The sequence below is a fragment of the Drosophila arizonae genome, chromosome 6 (genome assembly GCF_054131065.1).
Source record: "Drosophila arizonae isolate 15081-1271.41 chromosome 6, UAZ_ARI_1.0, whole genome shotgun sequence".
Taxonomy (NCBI): Eukaryota; Metazoa; Arthropoda; class Insecta; order Diptera; family Drosophilidae; genus Drosophila; species Drosophila arizonae.
The window spans coordinates 1,544,808-1,567,095 of NC_142926.1; the positions used below are offsets into that span (position 1 = coordinate 1,544,808).

General features: G+C 37.2%; 2 protein-coding genes and 1 long non-coding RNA gene across 8 annotated transcripts; 2 read left to right on the forward strand and 1 right to left on the reverse strand.

The window, feature by feature from the left end:
• Window positions 1–1,965: 1,965 nt before the first annotated feature.
• Window positions 1,966–21,067, reverse strand: rho-5 (rhomboid-5). Of its 5 annotated transcripts, none has more exons than XM_089472523.1 (10): window positions 20,985–21,067; window positions 20,854–20,911; window positions 17,355–20,562; window positions 16,949–17,290; window positions 12,719–12,973; window positions 11,426–11,683; window positions 11,168–11,350; window positions 8,952–10,951; window positions 7,555–8,896; window positions 1,966–6,999 (listed from the first exon to the last, which is right to left on the reverse strand). In XM_089472523.1, exons 3-8 carry the CDS (start codon window positions 20,520–20,522, stop codon window positions 10,661–10,663), a joined length of 4,497 nt encoding a protein of 1,498 aa, XP_089328649.1. In that variant the 5' UTR covers window positions 20,523–20,562; window positions 20,854–20,911; window positions 20,985–21,067; the 3' UTR covers window positions 1,966–6,999; window positions 7,555–8,896; window positions 8,952–10,660. The 5 variants fall into 5 exon arrangements, with proteins under 5 accessions (XP_089328649.1, XP_089328647.1, XP_089328646.1 ...); XM_089472521.1 differs by having other exon boundaries at window positions 1,966–6,110; window positions 11,051–11,350; XM_089472520.1 differs by having other exon boundaries at window positions 11,051–11,350.
• Gar1 (Gar1 ribonucleoprotein) lies at window positions 9,552–10,476 on the forward strand. Its single transcript, XM_018017476.2, has 3 exons — window positions 9,552–9,686; window positions 9,785–10,255; window positions 10,316–10,476. Exons 1-3 carry the CDS (start codon window positions 9,650–9,652, stop codon window positions 10,420–10,422), a joined length of 615 nt encoding a protein of 204 aa, XP_017872965.1. The 5' UTR covers window positions 9,552–9,649; the 3' UTR covers window positions 10,423–10,476.
• LOC149268333 (uncharacterized) lies at window positions 12,972–20,992 on the forward strand. Of its 2 annotated transcripts, none has more exons than XR_016270760.1 (2): window positions 12,972–13,869; window positions 20,784–20,992. It is a non-coding gene; the product is annotated as an uncharacterized LOC149268333 (long non-coding RNA). The 2 variants fall into 2 exon arrangements; XR_016270759.1 differs by lacking the exon at window positions 20,784–20,992 and adding an exon at window positions 16,726–17,337.
• Window positions 21,068–22,288: the final 1,221 nt, after the last annotated feature.

Genomic DNA, 22,288 nt, shown 5'->3' on the forward strand with positions numbered 1-22,288 from the left:
CTCTCACGATGCTCTCTGCTCTCTCAAATATGTATATGTATGTATGCATGTGAGCCTCACATTGTGAGCACAAGCAGCAGCTCACGAAAATTGAAATTTCTTCGCTGCGAGAACCCATGCCTTCCCTTCTGTGTGAAGAGTATACCGAACTTTTGTCATGCGTTTTCCTTATTATTTGTGGGAAGGGTATGAAAGCGTTGGTGCGCATAATGAAAATTTTTTCGCGACGAGCATGCACACACACTTACAGTATGCTACATGTACTATGAGCATTTGTATGCCTGTGTGTGAAGCTCTGGCTGCCTGTAGCAATTTTGAAGCCCAGCATTTGCATTTGTCGATCTTGTGAAGTGCTCACATACATATGTATGTATGTATGTATATACATTTGATTGTGTGTACGCATGGGAGGCGCTGCTCACAATTATGGGATATAACTTGTAGAAGCACTTGTATGCCTGTGTGCCTTTACATGTGCGTGTGTGTATGCATGGGAGATGAATATTGGCGTGTGCCTCCCTCAACTTAGAATGGTGTGAACGATTTTGGGTTTTATTTGAAGAGGCGCGCTTACATTTAAGTAGCTGATTTTATTTCAATGATCGTGGGCTTGCCTATCAGAATTATTTTTTCTTTTAATGTAGTACTTGATTAATCCCAGTGGGCAAATTGGAATTAATCAAGTGAAATTTATCTTTTTAATAAGAAGCATCAGTGCTGTCATAATTTTTCGAGCAAATAGAGCCAGATTGGCAAAAAAAAGAAGCTAAAAGAAGCTAAATTCAGGAAAAAATAAGCCAAAATAAAAGCTGGGTTTAAAAAACACTATTTTCTTAATTAAATTCATTTATGATTATTCATTTGTTTTTAATTGTTTGATTCCTTCAACTATATCTCCACTTTCAAGAGAAATATTCAAATCAGGAACGTCGAAATCATCACTCCACTCTCAACAGAGACGTATTTAATAACGACACCTAAGACCATTAACGTAGAAATTATAGATATATGTATATGCATATACATATATACAAATTATAAAGTATTCAATCTTTTAAAGAGAGGTCAGGTGTTTAATAAATAATTGTTATTTACCAAGCCGCTTTGTCACTTGATTTGTCCAAAACCAAAATAAATTTAACGCTTCCAATCTTATTTCTTCCAGAAAATGAGGAGCCAACGAATGTTTAATTATGTTGTACATTTAGTACGGTGTAGTTTAAATCGCAAAACGCTCATGCAGTCGCATAATTTTGTTTGGCGGAGAGTACCTAGGTTGTTGATGAGAGCAATTAATGTGTGATTTGCCACATAGAGGAAAAGTGCTGTTGGTTGTTGCTGTGGTTTTTGTTGGAGTTTGCCCAAAATCAATTTTTTCTTTCTGTGCCCATCCAATTCGTGCACGTTAGTGTTTTTTTGTTGACACACGAGACCTGTTGCTCATACCACGAAATGATTTCTATAGATTGTATGATATAAAATCATGTATCGATACTTGTATTAATGATTTTTTGTGTTGACAGCGATAAGAACAAAATAAATCAAAATAAGTAAATGAAAATTAAATAAAGCTAAAATAGAGCTAAATTAATTTTTTTAAAGCCAGAATTCCCGCAACCCGCCGTTTTCAAATTTTTCCCGCATTGGGACTTCAAATAAAGCCAGATCTGACGGGAAAAAAGCTAAAATGACACCCCTGAGCCTGAACCCTAAAAGCGAAGAGCCGAGCAAATACGAAGTGTCTGGGAGATTACGCTCGAAAATAAGTGTGCAAAACGCTTTACACTAGTTGTCTCATCTATGTGCTCTCTGGTTAGTGGTAGTATCTAGTCGAGCACTCTCGACTAGAATTTTCTTACTTGTTTCTTTTTGGGAAAGTATGAAAAGTACCTATCCTAATTTAGTCAAAATTACAATCAATTTTCCGTTAATGATATCTTCTGTTCCCTCTAAAATAATATGTAATTTTTTTTAATTTATAAGGAACACTTTATTTTATATCAGTATTTACACAAGTGTGAGTGATTTACATGTGAAAGTTAAGAGTACAGGCCATAAACCTTTTCTGCTTAAATGTTAGTATTATTTGTTCAGGAAATTTAATTACATTTAGAAACATTATTTTTGAAGGAAAAGTATAAACAAAAACCTCGTAAATTGACTTAAAGACTAAAAACTTAAAATTAAAATTAAGACTAATTGCTTATTGCTTATAAGGGTTCATTACTGTTTTGTAAATGTAGGTAAGATGAATAACTACAACGGGTTACAAAATTTGTGTGCAACTTAGTCAATCTATCTGACGCTGGTTCGACTCTGGCAATATAGTGTAGCTCCGCAGTAGGGTAATGCCACGGGAGATTAAATATTCTTTTTAATATTTTGTTTTGCAAGACTTGGATTTTACAGATATGAGTCTTAGCTATATCAGCCCAAACCGGAGCCCCGTAAAAAATTGTGGACTGGAAAATTGATCTAAATAGGTACATTTTATTTTCTAAACTTAGTCGAGAGTTCCTATTTATGAATGGATATAACACTTTAATTAATATATTTGTTTTTTTAATTATAAATTGGACGTGATCAGAAAAAGTTAATTTTTTGTCTAACAAGACACCAAGATATTTAACATTGTTCTCCCAGTTAATGTCTACTTGGCTTAGATTAATAGGATGTAGAGGAATATAATTATTTTTCCTATTTCTTGTAAAGTATATTGCTTGGGTTTTTTCCGGATTTATAAGAATTTTCCACTTAGTAAAGTACGCAACTAGAACGTTAAAGGCTGCTTGGAGAGAATCTGAGATATCGGTTGCCAGTTTACCAGAGCAAAGGATTGCCGTATCATCAGCGAAAATGGATGCCGTGCATCCACTTAAAGCAGGGAAGTCGGATGTATAGATATTATATAATATTGGGGAGAGGCAGGATCCTTGCGGGCAACCTGCAGGAATATACCTTGCACGTGAATGAGCATCGCCTATGTACACTGTAAAGAATCTGTCTTTCAAGAAACTGCGTATTATTTTAATAATCTGCAATGGGAAATGTAAGAGGTTCATTTTGTACACAAGTCCTTCATGCCATACAGAGTCAAAGGCCGCTTTAATGTCTAGCAAGACCATACCCGTAGATTTGGAACTACTAAAATTGGCCTTGACAATTTTTTTAATTCTACCCAGAGGTTGAATGGTATTGTGTTCACGACGGAAGCCATACTGAAGGGGCGAAAGGACATTATTACTTTCAGTAAAGTCAACTAATCTTTTCTTAATGACTTTCTCTAGGATTTTACTGACTGATGAAAGCAGACTTATTGGTCTATATGATGTAGGGCATTCAGGAGGCTTGTTTGCCTTTAAAATGGGAATGACTTTAGAGATCTTCCATTTATGTGGAAAATATCCGAGGCGTAGGCACTCATTAATAAGGAATGAAAGAAATTTGACTCCTTTACGAGGGAGGGCTTTTAGGCACACATTTTCAATGTTATCCAGACCTGGAGTCTTCTTGGATTTAAGCTCTTTTAAAATCGAAGATACCTCATGGACATTTGTCAGGTATGATTCGTCGTGGTCAACAGGCAGGGAGTCCAATAACCCCGTGAAACTGTTGACCTCAGAGCTAGTGGATGGATCACCGAGATTAGCTGAGTGCGAATGGTTCAAGGCGAACAATGATGCTAATAGTTCGACTTTCTTATCGGCACTTACGAAATTTTGCTGATTGTGTGTGAGTGTGGGTATTCCACTGTATTTCTTCTTGATGACTTTTGAAAGCTTCCAAAAGGGGGAAGAATTTTTTTCTGGCGAGGATAAGAGATTATTCCAGTTCTCGTTTCTGAGTTTGGATAATTCAATATTAACTAGTTGGCTGAACCATCTAACTAGAGTCAGATCACGTATATTTCTGCGTCTCAACCAATTTCGACGGTGCCTGTTTCTAAGTTTTATTAGAGAGATTATATTAGGAGGTAGAGCTTTGGGAGAAGATTTGATTTCTCTTTTAGGAATACTGTGCTCTTTAGCTGCAACGATCACTAAGCTAAACAAATTTATTAAATTGTCTATGTCGTCCTGCGAACTAGCGGGGAAGGAGTCGCAGTCTGGTAGTAGTCGGTTGATTGTTCTACCAAACACAGTCCAGTTTGCGTTTTTGATATCATAGAAGAATTTTTTAACTTTAGTGTAATTTGAGTGCAGTATTGTTTGGACAGGGAGATGATCCGAGCCTAGATCATTTATTGCTATAGTATTGGATAACAGTTGACAGTTGTTTGAAACAAATAAGTCTAGCGTAGACGATTGATATCTAGCACTCGCTGGTACATAAGAGTGTTCATTAGGGAAATGAACTGCAAGTCCACGAGATAATGAGAAGTTGTACAGCAATGATCCCCAGACATTTGCTCGGTTACAGCCCCAGAGCCTGTGTCGGCTATTAAAATCTCCTCCTAACACTAAGTTTCCAGGAGTGCGGGTTAATAGTCGCAAATCATTTGTAAAGATTTGTTTTTGAAGGGGGTCCGCTCGACCACCACCAAAATAACAGCAAAACAGTGAGGTGCAGGTAGTTCCGTTAATGGTAATATTTATGCCAATAGATTCGATTAAATTTGTGTTAGGGAGGGGAAGCAGGGTATGGCGAATAGATTTTTTAATAATAATGGCAACCCCTCCTCCTCTTCTACTAGATCTGTCACATCTGTAACAAAAGTAATTATTGTTTTTAATTGATAATGAGCTGTTAAGCCAGGATTCAGTTAGTAGACAGATATCTACATTTTCTCTATTTAAGAAAGCAAAAAGCTCATCTTTCTTATTTTTAACGCCTCTAGCGTTCCAAGTTATAATTGAGAGATGATCAAACATTATGTACGAACTTGCATGCCAATGATGTTATTAATTCGAATTGGTCTGCCTTGGTCTTGCAGTTTCTTAAGTTTTTTATAAGCTCAAATGTAAGGGACTTGATCTCCTCCAAAGAGAAAAGATCCTTGTTGACATTAGGAGTGTGATTGCCATTATGGTTAACCCATCTGGCGCTTGAATGAAAATTTGATTTACTTAGCGTATTAGGGAACGCATTGGAGTAATCAAGCTGTGGTGGCAAAGAAATATTAGTACGATTGGGTCTTACTTGATGCGACCGATATTGAGATCTTAGATTTAGGTAACTAATCCTACTAGGGCAGTTAGCGTCGTTGGATTTATGTGAGCCATTACAGTTGGCACATTTAACAGTAGATCCATCCGGACATTCAGCGGTTTTGTGAGGTCCAGCGCAGTTAGAGCAATACGACTTCACGGCGCAACGGTTTGAGCCATGACCAAACATTTGGCAGTTATAGCATTGAGTTATTTGGTGACTGGATTTCTTTTGATACTCCCACTTCACTCTTACATAGTTGATAACTGAGTGGTTTTTTCTAAGCTCATTGAGTGTGATGGATTTTTTGGTGAAGAAGACCACGTATAGAATTAGGACAGTGTTGTTTGGTCTTTTTCGCTGAACCAGTTTAACATCTAGACAGTTTAGACCAAGACCGATAAGCTCATTTTTTAATGAAGAGGGATCCATTTTATCTAGCCCCAACAGCAGTGCTTTGTATGGCCTGTCATTTTTATCGGCGTAGGAGAAATATTCAAATTTTCCATGCATTACACTGCACGCGGCTTTATGGTCATTTATATCGACGCAGTGGAGCTTGATTCCAATTGAAATCTTTTTGATGGAATATTTAGTGCAATTAATTTGTTTGCAGATATTATGAATTTGATCCACTGTGCATTTGAGGACCGTTATTGGGGGAACATACACTTTGTTTTTAGAAATGATTTGCTCGAGCTCATCTACATTCTTATCAGTGATTTCGATCTCGTCGTTTGGTTGTATTAGTGTTTGCAACGGCGAGTAGTAGTTTTTGTTGGCGTTTGGTCGCTGACCAGTGTCTATTTTTAGCGCAGTGCGCTTTACTTTGGGCGACATAACGGTGTCCCCTGGAGATAAAGTTCGTTTTGTTCTTTTAATCGTGGACTTGTTTTTATTTTTATTTTCTTTGACAAGCTAATCCTTAGGTACGTGCGTACAGTAAGAGAGCTAGCACAAGACTGAAAAAATAATATGTAATTCTTTTTAATTTTAGTGAAATGTATAAGACTGCTATGAATGCATAATGCATATGAATGCATAATATATCTCTCCTACGTTAAAAAATTTGAAAGTTGGGCCTTAAGCAAAATACTGCTATAAAAGCTAATTTTAATTTTTTTATTTGTATTTTTATTTTTGTTAATTGATGTTGAATAGCTTTAGGTTTTTTTTTTTTTTTTTTAATAATAATAACGCCATGAGACTCTAGTAAAAAGTAAAAAAATAAATAAAAAAAAATACATCGATGCATCGAATTTTCCATCCGATGTATTATTCCAACATCGATGCTTGAATTTGAAAACATTGATGGACATCGGCATCGATGTTTTCATTCAAATTTACATCACTACCATGCAGTAGTGCTGGGCACGATTGAGTGATAGTAGGTTATGCAAAGCGAACAGCTGATTTGACAGCGTGACGTCATTATTTCAGAAAATGGTGGGCGCGCGTTTGAATTTGTATGAAAATCAAGCAACTTTGACACTGTTATTTGTCTTTAAACACTGACCAGAGAACACATAGACTAGACATGTAGAACAAATTTTTCTACAGCAGGAAATGTTAAGTTGGTCGACCACTTTACTTCGTATTTGCTCGGCTCGGTCGCTGGAGGTTCGAGCAGTGAAAATATTGGACGACAAAAAACAGTGCGTTGTGAGCGCTCAGACGAAATGGTCGTGATTATGTATGAAGCACATCTATGTGCCATTTGTCCTCCTCTCTCTCTCAGTTCCTCTCTCTCGCTCTCTATGGTCGCTGAAATCATCACTCTCAGCGGCGCACAAAAATTGAAATTTTTGTTCGCGACGATCCCAGCTTTTTCCTTTTGAACGAAGGGTATACCTAAATCATAAAAGCGTTTGTAAGGCTCATGCAAACAAAATGTAGCGTTTCGATGTACATATATTCGTGGGAAGGGTATGAAAGCGTTGATACGCATAAAGAATATGATTTCGCGACGGGCAAGCACACACACACTTGCAGTCTCTGGAAAGCATTGTGTGAGCATTTGTGGCCTGCGTGCGTAACTCTTGCTGCCTGAGCAAATTGTAATGCCCAAAATTTACCGTTGATTGGCCTTTGAGGGAGCACATACGTATGTATGAGATGGGATAATAATTGTCTGGCGATTCAGTAGTTTGTCAATTTTGTATTGTTTGAATTGTAGAGTGACTGTCAAATGAGCCTTTATGACTTAATCAGTAATTTTGGCAGTAAAGATCATTGTGCCACTGGTTGGTTGGTGTTACGGATATCCACTTCACGCAAATGTATATATACATATTTACGTACATTTATATACTAATTTATCTAATCATATATATATACATATATATAATTATAATTAAATATTTTATTCAAATTTCAACCGAAAACATTTTATCGGGGTACACTTACATATATGTATGTTTATTAAATGCTTTACAATATATTGGCTAGTGGACTATAAAAACTTGAAATGAAATACGCATGTCGACCAACTTAACATTTTCTGCTGTAGACAAATTTGTTCTACATGTCTAGCCTATGTGTTCTCTGGTCAGTGGTGCAACATAGATGTTTCAAATAAAATGTTTTTTGTTCGATGTTCGATATATTGTAAAAATATTACCTCCACTAAATTTACTGGTTTAATATAACTATTTCTATACATAAATAATATCACTGATCAGTGATAATATGTATGCGTGTCAGTAACCTCTACTGAGAGTGAGAGGATGTTCAAGAAAGCTGGTTAGCGAAAAACGAAGCTCGCAAAATCAAAAAATGTTAACATGCTAGTATTATCAACGAAAAAGATTGGGTCTCAAATAAAGCTCTTAGAATATTGGATGGTAAAGTTTCCCATACTTAGATTAATTTTAAATAATGATATTAATAACAACTTAATAGCAGACCTTAAAATACAAGCATTTAAAAAGCTAACGGTTATTAACAGTTAAGACTGATGGAGTGATACATATATTTTTTATTTGTTTCTTTTGGATTTCAATCGAATATATATATATATATATATATATATATATATATATATATATATATATATATATATATATATATATATATATATATATATATATATATATAATTTAATTTTGTTAAGAATATACCAATTAAAATCATTTATAAAAAAATTCCCGATGTTTCATCGATACATCGATGTTTTTAATTGAAAAACATCGAAGCATCGATGTCAAATATCGATGTTTCTCCAGTACTAATGAGCTGCATATTTCGAATGAATCGATAGACTCACTGGAAAGTGAACTTAGTTTTTGATGTAGTTCATTCAGTATAAATATTCACTCAATCGAACTTATGAAGAACCACTAAATTATACTTGGGTAAAAGCAGCTCATTGAGGTGAACCAGCTCACTCGCTCTTTTTTGTGAAGTGAGCCAACTCACTCATATGGCTCACTGGCTCACCTGCTGATTGCTCGTGAGCTGATAGTGATCGCAAGCAACTTGAAAAAAAAAAAAAAAACTGTCAAAATACGTTACATTTAAACTTAAAAAAATGACACATTTAAAATTTGTTTCTTAAAACTAACAGAACAAACTTAATAAAGTATATATTTTTTAGCTCCCTTCATTGGGAATATAACAAAATTATGAGATAAAATATAACAGAAAATTAAAACAAAAAAATACGCATTCGAGATCCATTCATTGGGAAGTATGAGACATTATACGCATTCGAGATCCATACATTGGGAAGTATGAGAGATTATATATACTATAAAAAAAGGAATCGATTAAGTATACGGTTTGTAAATTAAAAAAATACTTACTCAAAATTTACATGTTGTTATGCAACAACATCAGGCTTTCGACGTTCTTCGGTTTCAGTAAAGACATTCTTTTTCGCACTGTTTCACCTGCGCTCACAGGGCACAGATGACTATGCAGAGCCGTTTTAACATATATGCGTATAGTAATGGGTATTGCGATTTTCGCTGGTTCCACCATATTAAGGGGTCGTCTTTTTAATGAATGTATTCCTCGGCACTTTGACAATTGCCTGTCAATCTGCGAAGATTTGCTCGCCGGAATGGGCTTGCGGACAAATGAAGTGATTTTTTGTTGTTTTTTCCAGAACAACTGAGCCTTCCACTTTTGCAAATCTTGCATTTAGCCTGTTGCGTTCCCATGTCCTCAAAATGAGTCCAAATTTCGCTGTGCATTTTAATTATCGACATTGAAAATTTGATGAAATACACGATTCGCGGGAAAAAACGTTAACTTTGTGATTGAGAAGAACGCAAAATGAGCGAGTGAGCAAAAATGTCAACCAAAATGAGCTAGTGAGCCAAAATGAGCCATATAGGAGGAACTGGCTCACTGGCTCAGTTCAGTGAGCCATTCATTTTAGCTCACTCACTCATGAGCTACCCAAGTCTATCCTACACTAAATACAACAGCAGTTGGTTGTCGTGATTTGCACGTGTTTACATATATTGTTTTTCTAACTTTTATTAATTTGCTCAAAATGGCTTTTGGACGTCCTCGTGGAGGTAGTGGCAAAGGTAAGCCAATGTACTGATTTTTTATTCAAGTACATATACATACATATGTACATATGTGAATCATTACATTATTTCCATCAATAAACGTTTGTATGTAGGCTTTCGCGGATCTGGAGGTGGTGGAGGGCGAGGAGGTGGTGCTTTCAACAGATCTGCAGGTGGAGGATTCGGCAGGGGCGGCTCTCGTGGTGGTCGTGGGACTTTTGATCAGGGCCCACCCGAACGTGTTATTGCCTTGGGAAACCTCAGTTATATATGCCAGAATGATATAGTTTGTAAAGTAGATATAGACGATGTACCATATTTCAATGCACCAATATTTCTGGAAAACAAGGAGCAGATCGGAAAAATTGACGAAATTTTCGGAACAGTTCGTGACTACTCTGTTTCCATAAAGCTGTCTGATAATATATATGCAAATAGTTTTAAGCCGAATCAAACATTGTTCATTGACCCCGGAAAGCTGCTGCCGATTGCAAGATTTCTGCCAAAGCCACCACAGACAAAAGGTCAAAAAAAGAGAGGCGGTCTTAGTGGTGGTGCACGAGGTGGACGTGGAGCAGCCATGGGTTCGTACACAAAGCACATTAAACATGCGTATTATAACAATCTAATATTATTTAATTTAGGAAATCGTGGAGGACGTGGCGCCGGTGGATTTAGAGGTAGTTCAATTCGTGGAGGCGGATTTAATAAAGGACGTGGTGGAGCAGGCGGAGGACGTGGGCGTTGGTAATAAAAAATCAAATGTTTAATAAAATAATATAAAAGTCGAGATTTGGTTGATAAATCTTAAATTGTTTTAATATTTTATTAAGTACTGACCACGATACATGCAAAATATTGTGCATTTTTGTGGGCATGTACATATATGTTTAGGTATGTATATTTATGTACATTTTGTAGTATTTAGTGCAATTATTTATTGTGTATTTGTTGCTTGACATAGATGTGTTATTTTGAGTAAGGAAGATTTAGAGGCCCTTTAAATTTGTATCATTTATATTTTCAACATTTTTAGTGTTGGTATTAAGATCCAACGCCTCCTTTATACTTCGAGAAATGCTTTTCTTTCGGGTCGAAGATGGGACAAGCGAGTCTTGTATCTTGTGGCTTAATAGATTTGTTTCCGACAGTAGATTCGATTGAATTGTGTTATATATGCGATCGCTATAGTTGGAACTGTAGCGAAATGAACGAGGGTGAAGTCCTTGCCAGAGATCAAAATCTTTTTGCCGACGCGCCTTAGTTTCTGCATAGATGTGCTGCCAAAGAATTAATTATTAGCTTATTCCCGTATAAAACCGTATATATATATATATATATATATATATATATATATATATATATATATATATATTTACCGATTTGGTATTGACTTCAGAATATGCTACGGTATTCCTGATTATGTCTTCCGAGTGATGGTGATAATAATATTGAGGCTTTTGTGTCTGGGAATATCTGCGGGTTGTGCTGCTTACCTCGCCATGGTGCTGGCCTATATTACTGTTTGTAGGAATAATGTATTTTTTGCCATTATTGCTCCCGAATATATCATCCACAAAGCTAAACGTGTTAAATTCGCTGGGGTAAATGTAAAAAGTTGTCACCAGAGTCATATACATAAAGAAATGGAACAGCAGGCATGTCCAAATAAGATTTATCTGGCAATATTGAGTGGACACGAGACGATTTTTTATTAACTTTTGCACCCTATTCAAATTATAGTAATTATTTACCTTTTTCCTGCGCCTGTACTTGGTGAAAGACGCAAATGGTACCAACGCTATTGTAAGAAATGTACCACATGCAAACCCAGCCAGAAGTCCAGCAAAATTTAGTTGATACGGCAGTGTACCAATTCCGAAAAGAACTGTTGTCAAAAGCAACATCTTAAATAACGACATGTATGGCTTTTGCACATGCTTCCAGTGCATCCATAAGAGGAGTGCAACCAGCGACGACACTACACCACAAAGAGATGCTGCGGGTCCCACCTGTCAATATATTGAATACGAACCACATTGAAGATGGTTTAGTACACACGATTTTACATACGAGGAAATTCAGCATGTATTGTATATATTTAAAATAAGAACGTTGCAGTCGGACGTTACCAAATTTAATTGATTTTGAACTGTCAACCCGAGGATAAATTCCAGTTCGGATTTTTGTTACGTTCTTAATACCGGCTACAAGCAGATCAGGTAAATTTTCCAATACGTGTACACACACTCATCGTTTATTCTATGTGTACAGACACTAACCAGAGAACACATAGACCGGACTTGTAGTGTAAAGCGTTTTGCACACTATTTGCTCGGCTCCTCACTTTTAGGTTCGGGCTACGAAAAAATACGAAAGCACAATCATTTCATTTTATGCGCTCGACCGAGACGGTCGACTATTATAAAAAAGATCCCTCTATGCTCAATGTTCCCTTGCTCTTCCTCTCTCGCGATGCTCTCTGCTCTCTCAAATGTGTATATGTATGTGTGCAAGTGAGCACAAGCAGCAGCTCACAAAAATTGATATTTTTTTGCAGAAAGATCCATGTCTTCCCTTCTGAGTAGGTATTTTTTCTACCCTGAACCCATTTTCAATCAGGATATAACGGTTTTGTTGAAATGTATATAACAGGCAGAAGGAGGCGTGGCAGACTCAACAAAGTATATACATATATTCGTGATCAGGGCGACGAGCTGAGTTGATTTAGCCTTGTCCGTCTGTCTGTCTGTATTGGAACATAACCCCCAAATGTATATGAAAACTATGTTTTAGATGACGCGGAATTACATAACGCGCAAATCTTTTGAAATTTGGTATGTAGGTCCCCATGTGAGTGTGTCTACGCCCAGTAGGGGCGTGGCAAATCGGGAAAATCCGTATTTTCTACAGTATTGGAGCTAGACTTAGCTGCTAAATTGCTGATGGGAGCAATCAGTAACGCCCGACTGCAACGTTCTTTATATCTTTATCTTAATATATATTTAATTATGTTGATATAGAAATATGTGTATATTGGACAATACCTCAGGTCTATGCGGTACTAGAACCGCACTGGTTAGATTTCCAGCCAAGCCAGACATTATGTAAATTACAGTTGTCCGCAAAGTGCCAATCAATCTTTCCAAGTCTGCGAGAAATAAATACTGAAATATAAGCGTAATTGCCAAGTGAAAAATGCCAGCATGCATGCACAGCGATGTCAGAAGTCTATATATCTGATCTGGTATTTCCACGGCAATAAAGGGAAACATGCCGCAAACGTTATTCAGGCAGGATATCTGAAAAAAAAAATTTCAAGAAATTTTGATGATATTTTATATATTTGTGTAAAAGTGTCCCGAGACTTATAACTTGATATGTGCTGGACCAATTTTCATAGTTTTTGATTTGTTGGATTTGTCTCCGCCACGAGTAGGATAGTAGATCTTAAAAATACTAAAAAAAATTTGACGAATAATTGAAAAACGCGGTTTTTTCCTTAAGATTCAAATTTCTATTGATACTCAGTAGGCTTGATAGCAGTGACAGTTTTCGGTCCTGCTCTCATATTATACAATAGTATAGAAGTAAATAAACAAATGTAGTCAGTCAGTCTACGGCACAGCTTCAGGCGAACCTGACTATCCATAAAAAAAAGCACATTTGATAAAAATAATACGCGTGCGTACAGAAGCTAAATATCTCGAAAGTTCAGGTATTTTTATACCCTGAACCCATTTTCAATGGGAAATCAGGGTATAATGGTTTTGTTGAAATGTATGTAACAGGCAGAAGAAGGCGTGGCAGACCTATGGCTAATAAACACAGCTATGAAAATAGCAATTCTCCAAGATTTGCAGCAAATACTTCACGAACATCATGCATTGGTCAAGCTGTTCAAGACTGCTTTAGAGCGAATGCCAAGAGATGACTATAAAGTAGTAATCAGAGCAGATAAAAGACCAGCTGGAACACATGAACGCAGATTTAATGCTCCAACAATCGATGAAGTGACAATCCTGATTGTTGGTGAAAGCTTGGAAGCACGCGATATTGTGCTTACACGACGCAGTACTACAACTACAAAGAATATCTGAAACGCACCATTCATATGACGCTTTACAATACCCGCTGATGTTTTGATAAGGAGACGATGGCTATCACTTTAATATCAAAATGATTAATCCATTGAATGGTAAAATCAATCATTGTTTTCATTTTAACTTTATATACATTTCATTCTGTTTGCTTTTGGTACACAAAAAATGTTATCACTCTTAATTTAGTAGAGAGTAGCTGTAAGAGTCGTAAATCTATTAGGGGTTCTAAAATACAATTTTTACTGTGTTTATTTCAGGTGAGGAAACTGCCAAGTAGGTTAGTTCGATGAATTATTGCGCATATTGTTTGATGATTCGTGAAAATTCTGACAATTATCTATATTAATATTTTTTTGTATTATTGCATTACGTTCATAGAAGCCTAAATTAGTTCAGCTAAAAGGTAACACGACATTGCTTACTGATTTTGATACAAAAATTTGACAGCTCCGAAATTAAAGAACTTTTAGGGAAAATAACCTATTTTTCAACTATTCCTAAATTTTGCAGTATTTTTATACCCTGAACCCATTTTCAATGGGAAATCAAGGTATAATGGTTTTGTTGAAATGTATGTAACAGGCAGAAGGAGGCGTGGCAGACCCCACAAAGTATATATATTCTTGATCAGGGCGACGAGCTGAAGATATAAGAGCTAGAGACTTCAAATTTTTTTTAGAATGTCCGTAATTACAGCACGCATATCAAGTTTATCATTAAAAATCGATAACTCATCCCGATCTTTTTTTATCGATAAAAATCTTATCGAAAACCAGTTATAAAATTATATCTTCTACACCTTTATTGCTAGAGTCTCCAAATTTTTAATGTATGCTTACATGCAATTTATACAATTTCGGTTTTTGTTAAAATTAACCCCCCACCTCTAAATTCACCCCCTCACCCTCACTTTTGTAAAAAGCGTATTTCAAATACTAGAGACTTGTGCTTTGGCAATTACATGCATATTACATTCACATTCATAATCATAATCTGAAAGTTTCATGAAGATCGTACGTCCATAAAAAAAGTTATTAAACTATTAAGTTCTCATAGTAAGCGCACACTGCAGCCCATGCATGTTTATGCGTGGGTGCTTGTGTGGGTATGTGTTTGTGTATGTGTGTGTGTATGCGTTTGTGTGTGTATGCGTGTGTGTGTGTATGTGTGTCTGTATGCGTGTGTGTGTATGTGTGCCTGTGTGTGCGTACGTGCCTGTGTGTGTGTGCGTGTTTCTTGTGTAAGCTGAAAGTCGCGAAAAATTATTGAAATATCTATTGCTCCAAGGGTTCAGGGGATCTCGTAGTCGAGCAGTCTCGACTAGAGCTTTCTTACTTGTTATACCCTGAACCCATTGAAAATGGGAAATCAGGGTATAATGGTTTTGTTAAAAGTATGTAACAGGCAGAAGGAGGCGTGGCAGACCCCACAAAGTATATATATTCTTGATCAGGGCGACGAGCTAAGTCGATTTGGCCCTGTCTGTCTGTCTGTCCGTCCGTATGTATGAACGCGTCGATCTCAGAAGATATAAGAGCTAGGGAAATGAAAATATTTTTCCTAGGTCCGTGTATATCACGCGCATATCAAGTTTTTTCTCTATATATCGATAACTACTCCCGATAATTTATTATCGATCAAAAACCTTATCGAAAGCTAGTTATTAAATTATATCTCCTACACCTTTAGAGCTAGAGCTTCCAAATTTTATATGTATACTTATATGTATTTTATACAATTTCAATTTTTGTTGTAAATTACCCCCCACCCTAATACGTGTGTATGTATGTGTGTCGAAAAGAAGTGCAGACTGATTAGAATATCAGATTAGAGGGTTCAGGGTATCTCCTTGTCGAGCAGTCTCGACTAGAGTCTTCTTACTTGTTATAATTTAAGATATATATATAGGTAGCACACGCATATTAATTTCATAATTGGACGCTACAAATGCTAATTCGCCACGCCTCCAGCGGGAGTAGATTGTCGTGGCTCGAGCCCTATTGAAAACTTTTGTTTGTTTTTAATTTTTTTTTTAAGATTTATAAATTAATTTATATTTTAAATTCCATAAAATTATTTCCTTGCGTGTTATCAATGCCTATTAAGTCTATATCTATATATATCAGAGCTTGCAAATGAGAGTTGAGAGTTTTTTCGTTTATTCTCTTTCTCGCATCATAACTAAAAAAAATTGTGCAGACACGTCTCTCTCTGAGCGTCACTCTCTGTTTTCTTTAGCATCTGTTTCGCTCAGACGCAATGCGATGACTCATTCGTGTGACGCTCTCACATGAGTGTCGCGTAAAACTAACACGATTTTCCCTCACACAAAGCCTCTCAGCAAAAAACACTTTGACTAAAAAACTCAGCAGAAAATGTTTTTGCCTTCGTGTGCATGTAAATACACGCATACATACATACAAAAAGAACGCAGCAATCGCGCGTGATTACCCATACAAAAGCAACTTACCGTTACTTCATTTAACTCAAGCAAACGATCAGTGTTTGAGTTGAGGAAACGAAAACAGAAACAACTATCTCCCTCAGAGCGCGAGAGAGCTAAGCCAGACGCGACAAAAACAGTTTCTGTCTGAGTTTTTTTTGACTGTAAACACACTGACTGAAAGACACTTTTTTGCAGACAACGAAAAAGTGTTAACAGTTATTTGCGAGCTATGATATATATAGATGGCACAGGCATATAAATGTCGCAATTTGGCACTGCAATTGCCGATCGCCACGCCCCTAGTGGCTGCAGCACGTAATTTTTCATCAAAATAACGAGCTAACAGTAATCTAAATGCAAAATTTGAATGCTTGCGCTCAAAGGATGTGAAAATACATGGTATTTTTCGATTTTTGGACTTGTGTGGTCAACCAAAAAATTTCATGTCTCTAGCATCAATAGTGTCTAAAATAAAGCAGAATTTGAAAAATCACTATATCTTCAGATCAAATTTACCACGCTCCTGGTGACGGGATCGAGTATGTGTTCCAAATTTCAAGTCTCTAGTCTCAAACGCCCCGAAATAAATTGCGTGTATACGGACGGACGGATGGACAGCAAGAATATAAAACCAATATACTCATTTAATTTTTTTTAATGAGTTTAAAAAATAAATGTATATACCTGTATTTATATCTTTTAAAATATAAGGTATATCTCATATTTACTTGTGAACAGAGAGAAGCTTCTTCATGAAAGTATCCATTAACGAAATCGCAATACTCGCGTGTGGTTATCCGACATTCCCCATAGACTCCGGTACAGCAGGGATGACCGATCACTTCACAGACCATATGCTCGGCCGTGTGATCTTTATAGCGATATCGTTGAGAAAATGAATTAGTTTTCCGGCAAATCGGCCATTTAGTTATGTCATCGGGCCACTCGTATGGAGCAATCGAAGCGGGTGCATCGCAAAATTTTGGATCTAGACCACATACTGAACCTGATATTCGTCCGCCGGGGCCCGATTCGCCAGGTGACCATTTTTTCCAAGTGGATATGGACTTCTAGTAAAGCGAATGCAAACATTTATTAATAAAAAACAAATTGTAAATTGTGTTTAATGCTTACTGTTGGATAAAGACCCCGTATAGAGCAATCCGCTTGTGAGCTTTGCACGCAGCCGGAATCATCATTCCGTATACAACAGGCCGTTTCACGCTCCTGTCTTCGGGTTTTTGTTACAACTTCCATTACTTTAACATCTCGCCGCATGCAGGCTGCAAATTTGGCACCCATGTGGACAAGATCATTGTTGCGAGGACCTATCCAAAGATTTCGTTGCTCGATGTGCTGCACCGTTTGCAGACTTAAACTAGTGACCAGCACCTGTCCGGTCTTTTGATCGTTGCCAAAGCCTATCGGTGCGATGCCATAGCAAACAATTGATAGTAAAAGCACAGCAATTTGCACCGTATTTATCCAGTATGTAAAGAAGGGCCTATGATCGCAACGATCGTCCAAATCATTAATTGCCAAGTATTTGATGTGTTGCCTTTGTGGACGGCGCGAGTTCTCTAAAACTCCATCGAGCAATTTAGGGGTAATTCGGTTCCCACGACTCATAGCTGATGTTGATGTCAAATTTGATGGTAAATTGGCGCGCAACAGAGATGGAACAGGATTGCTACTGTTGTTGCTGGCGCCGAGAGGCAAGTGATCAGGCATCAAATGAAGATCGGTCCCATTTCCATTGCCGTTGAGAGCCGAGGTGCGCCAACCATTATGATGTCGCTCAGCCATATAAACGCCAACGTTGGTCTCAACACTATCACCAACTATGACTCCATTATGTTTGTTGGCTTGTTCAGTGTTCTCCTCGTTAACTAGAGACTTTGAGATATCGCAAGGATAATCAAAGAAGACCTCGTCATCGATCAACGCAGCTAGGCTATCGGCAATGCTAATGTTGCAATCTCCAACAGCATCCATATCTAGTTCTCTGCCATGCACATGGATTGGGGCAAAACTGCGCGACCATTGACGATGACGTCGCTGGTTTATGTTGATAGCGTGCCCAAAATTCGCAGACCCTATCTGGAATACGTTGATCAAATAGCTAACACCTGTCATCAACATATGTGCCACCGAAGCTTTTCGTTCCACAAATTCATTGGAAATAAAATCGTTTCTGGCATAACATTTTTGCCATCTAGAAGTGCCAACAGATACATTCGTATGCTGCGAATCTTGAGCTGGCAATATATCGGGACGATCGGTTGCATAGTAATTGTTAGTACTATTGCTATTCCCATTTGGCTCAATAACAGTTCCATCTCGTCCATTGTCCACATTAAATTCTAGCTCGTTCAATGGACCGAAGCGTCTGATTGCCAAACGTCGATGGCGTCCATACCAGATGGCAAAGTCTGTTGCTTCAGTACTCGCTTCCACTCCAAAGAAACGCGAAATTTCTCTTCTCAAATGAATTATTATACGTTTCTTGCATGAATGTCGATGAATCACTTGCTGCAACTGCTGCTGCTGTTGCTGCTGCTGCTGTTGCTGCTGATGCTGTTGCTGCTGAAGCTGACGCTGTTGCTGTTTGTGTTGCATGGGGACTGGTTGTCCCTGAAGATTCTGAAGCTGCTGCAAATGATGAGAGCTAGAAAGCTGAGCAGCCTGATAGATTTCCTGTGGGTGCTGTGTTTGACGGTGAAAGGTTTCGTTGATCTTCAATTGTTGCTGTTGTGACATCGAATATATTTCTGAAGAATTTGCATCCAACGCAATAATATTGCCTTGAGCTGCCAATAAAATTTCCTGATCGTGCAGTTTTAGCTTACCCAGATCCGATGACATGGGCAGCCCCACTGGTACTGGGCTAATTGGCCCAGTTGTCTGAGTTGTCTGATGCACACCCGTTGTGCGCCGCGTTGTATTGCAATGCAAACAGGTACCGCCAGTGTCTTCACCCTGAACTTGACTCGCAACCTGAATTTGGGTTAAGCCTTGACGCTGTGATTCGCTCTGTGCCATTGTCGAATGTAAGGTTATAACGGCATCGCTCTCATCTGAATTACTACAGATAATGGAACGTGAATCAATTGCTGACGATCGAAATTTGCTGCACGTTCCAACACCCTTTGTATTAGATCCAACATTTGGTGAACAAACATTCGCTGCAGCTAGCGGTGTTGGAAACGATGAGATTGGCGATGAGGACGAGCATGGACAGCTCGTAGATGTTGTTGATGTCGATGTCATATTGTAGGTCTGCTCACTTTTCGATTGTAGCTGGCTAGTTTCACTTTGCTGGTGATCATTGTGACAACACTTGGTTCGATAACTATATGGTATATTCACATATTGTGATTGCAGCAAGGGTGGCGTTACCGGCAAGTCTGAGTATATATCACTAACTGGGGGTGGTGTTGGAACATATCGTTTCACTGGTGTATGCACCGTTGGCCCCAAATAAGCACCATATGAATCGCATTTCATCACTTGCTTGGGTGTTATAAAATATCTTCCAATTGATGAAGCTGTACCCGATGCAGAGTTTGAAGCCGAAGCCGAAGCTGAAGTCGGAGTTTGAATTTGAGCTGAAGACGTTGCTGTTGCAACTGTTGCTAAGTTTATTGTTTCCATTAATTTCAGTTTTTGTGACGAGTCTCGATAGCGATATTTCGTGTTGGGCGACATGGCACGTGTAGCACTTGAATGCTGCTGAATACTATATTTGTCAATCTGCTTATAGTGAGTACTTGCCGAACTGTCGGGCTGCATGCTTAGTACGGAATTGTTTGTACAGAGGGACGAAGACGAGTTCGATGATGACAACGGATGACATTGCGAGTGGGCGTGATGTTGAAAATTATTTAGATTTAGCTGTTGTAGTTGATTGGCTGCATTACTGTTGCAAATACCGATTTTACTATGAAAATTCGATTGATTTTGATTTTGACTAAGACTTGTCGGAAAGCAATCGCTATGCGGAGCCGGTGATGGTGGTGGCAGACTGCCATTAACTAGCGTATCATCAAATTTGGCCAATGGTATTGTTAGCTTACCAGACTGAGCCAAGTATATCTCATTCGGATGCGGACTGAATCGACCGGCTATTGCGATCATTGACTCATCTCCATTCGATTTTAGCGAAAGCTGCGCCTGGTAGTTTAATGACTTTTGACATCCTACTGTGGCAGGAATGTTTTCGCCGGCCGCGGCTACTGTTCCGGCTCCAGATCCGGTCGCCCCTAATCCCGTGAAATCATTGCGTCGGGGATTGGGATACATATTTAGTTATCTGCCTGTGATTCACTCCTAAGTAGTTTATCTGAAAAATTATTGAGTATATTGAGTTTTTACTTGTTACATATGTACATATGTATATAAATCAGAAATTTCAATATTTGAATAACATTTTAATAATATATATATAATATTATTCGCATAGTTGTATAACCAATTTTCAATATTGAACCTTATATTTTTACTTTGAGCACCTTTAAACATTAATTTCGACATATGTATTTACAAAAACATTCACATTTACAGATACAGCAAATAAACTTGGCTTATCGATTTTCCACAAATTATCTAAGGTATACCTTTCGGCGGAACTTACAATTGTGGATTGCATTCACATTTTCAGGATTGCGTTGGTGTTATGTGCCTCATGTACTCTGTAATGAATTTTCGGTATTTAAAAAAATTCCTTTACATTTTGTTATCGTTCTGTTTCAAATTGTACTTTACCAAATAAAGAGCGAAATTTTCTAAATACATACATATGTACTCTTATTTATATATGAAAATATATATACATGCATGAATGTATGTACATACGTTTAGATATGTATATTTTCTTTTATCAGTCATTCACAGTGTCTTTCACTTTCCGATTTCAATGCGCATGTCAAAATTTGTGACGTCATTAAAAGCAAGTGAAAAGAACAAAATAGTTCAATTTCATTAATGTAAACCGAAATGAACAAGATCATTTACGGTACGGTGAACACAATGATTAGCCATCACATAGGGATGTAAAACAATCGATGGTACTATCGATGGTTTTCTAAAACGGAGATACCTCGATATTATTTTCGTCTATCGATAGTCTGACATTCAAAAAGTGAACGGTAATTTGGCGAACGCCAATTCCGAAGAGCGCAAAATGAGCCATACGAGCTAGTGTGCCAAAATGAATAATATTGAAAGAACAAGCTCAGTGGCTCAGTTCAGTGAACTCACTCACTCATGTGCTACCCAAGTCTAATTCAAAGCTCAAACGCGTAAGTAAATTGTAGAAATTTTAATTTTAGTTATTTTATTTTGGATTTTTCCCTCATAAGTACTTAGTATCAATGCAATAATAATATTAATATTATATTTGTTGAAGATTTTCGGTTTAAGTTGTTTAAATACTTTTAAGTTTGAATATTGTTTTTATTTCTTTTTTATCTTATATTACATTCTATTACATATTTACCTATTACTGCTGTGAAAATTATGAATGAATCTATTTTTAAGTTGCTTCAAATATTGGTTTTTGTTTTCGTTTTATATAAATATACAACAGTTATAAATAATAGCTGTAAATGAAGTCAGAAACATTTTTAGTACCGTTCTATATATGCAGACTTTAAGAAAAAATTGAGTAAATTGTAATTATTTTAAATATTCGATAATACTATCGATAATATCGATGGTTTTTACTATCGGATGTGAAAAAATAGATGGCTCTACTATCGATAGCTTTTCATCCCTACCATCATAGCTCTGCTGATCAGTGTTTGACTTGAGCGAAACGAAAACAGAAGTAACTGTCATGCTCAGAGCGCGAGCGAGTTATGCCAGACTCAACAAAAACAGTTTCTGTCTGAGTCTTTTGTATTGTGTGAATGAAAGACACTTATTTGTAGACAACAAAAAAGTGTCAACACTCACTTGCGAGCTATGTTAACCATATATACAACCACTAACTAACACATAGACCGGTCACGTAGTCAGTATTGCCGTTTTGGCTTATTTTCGGCCAGATCTGGTTTAATTTTAAATGC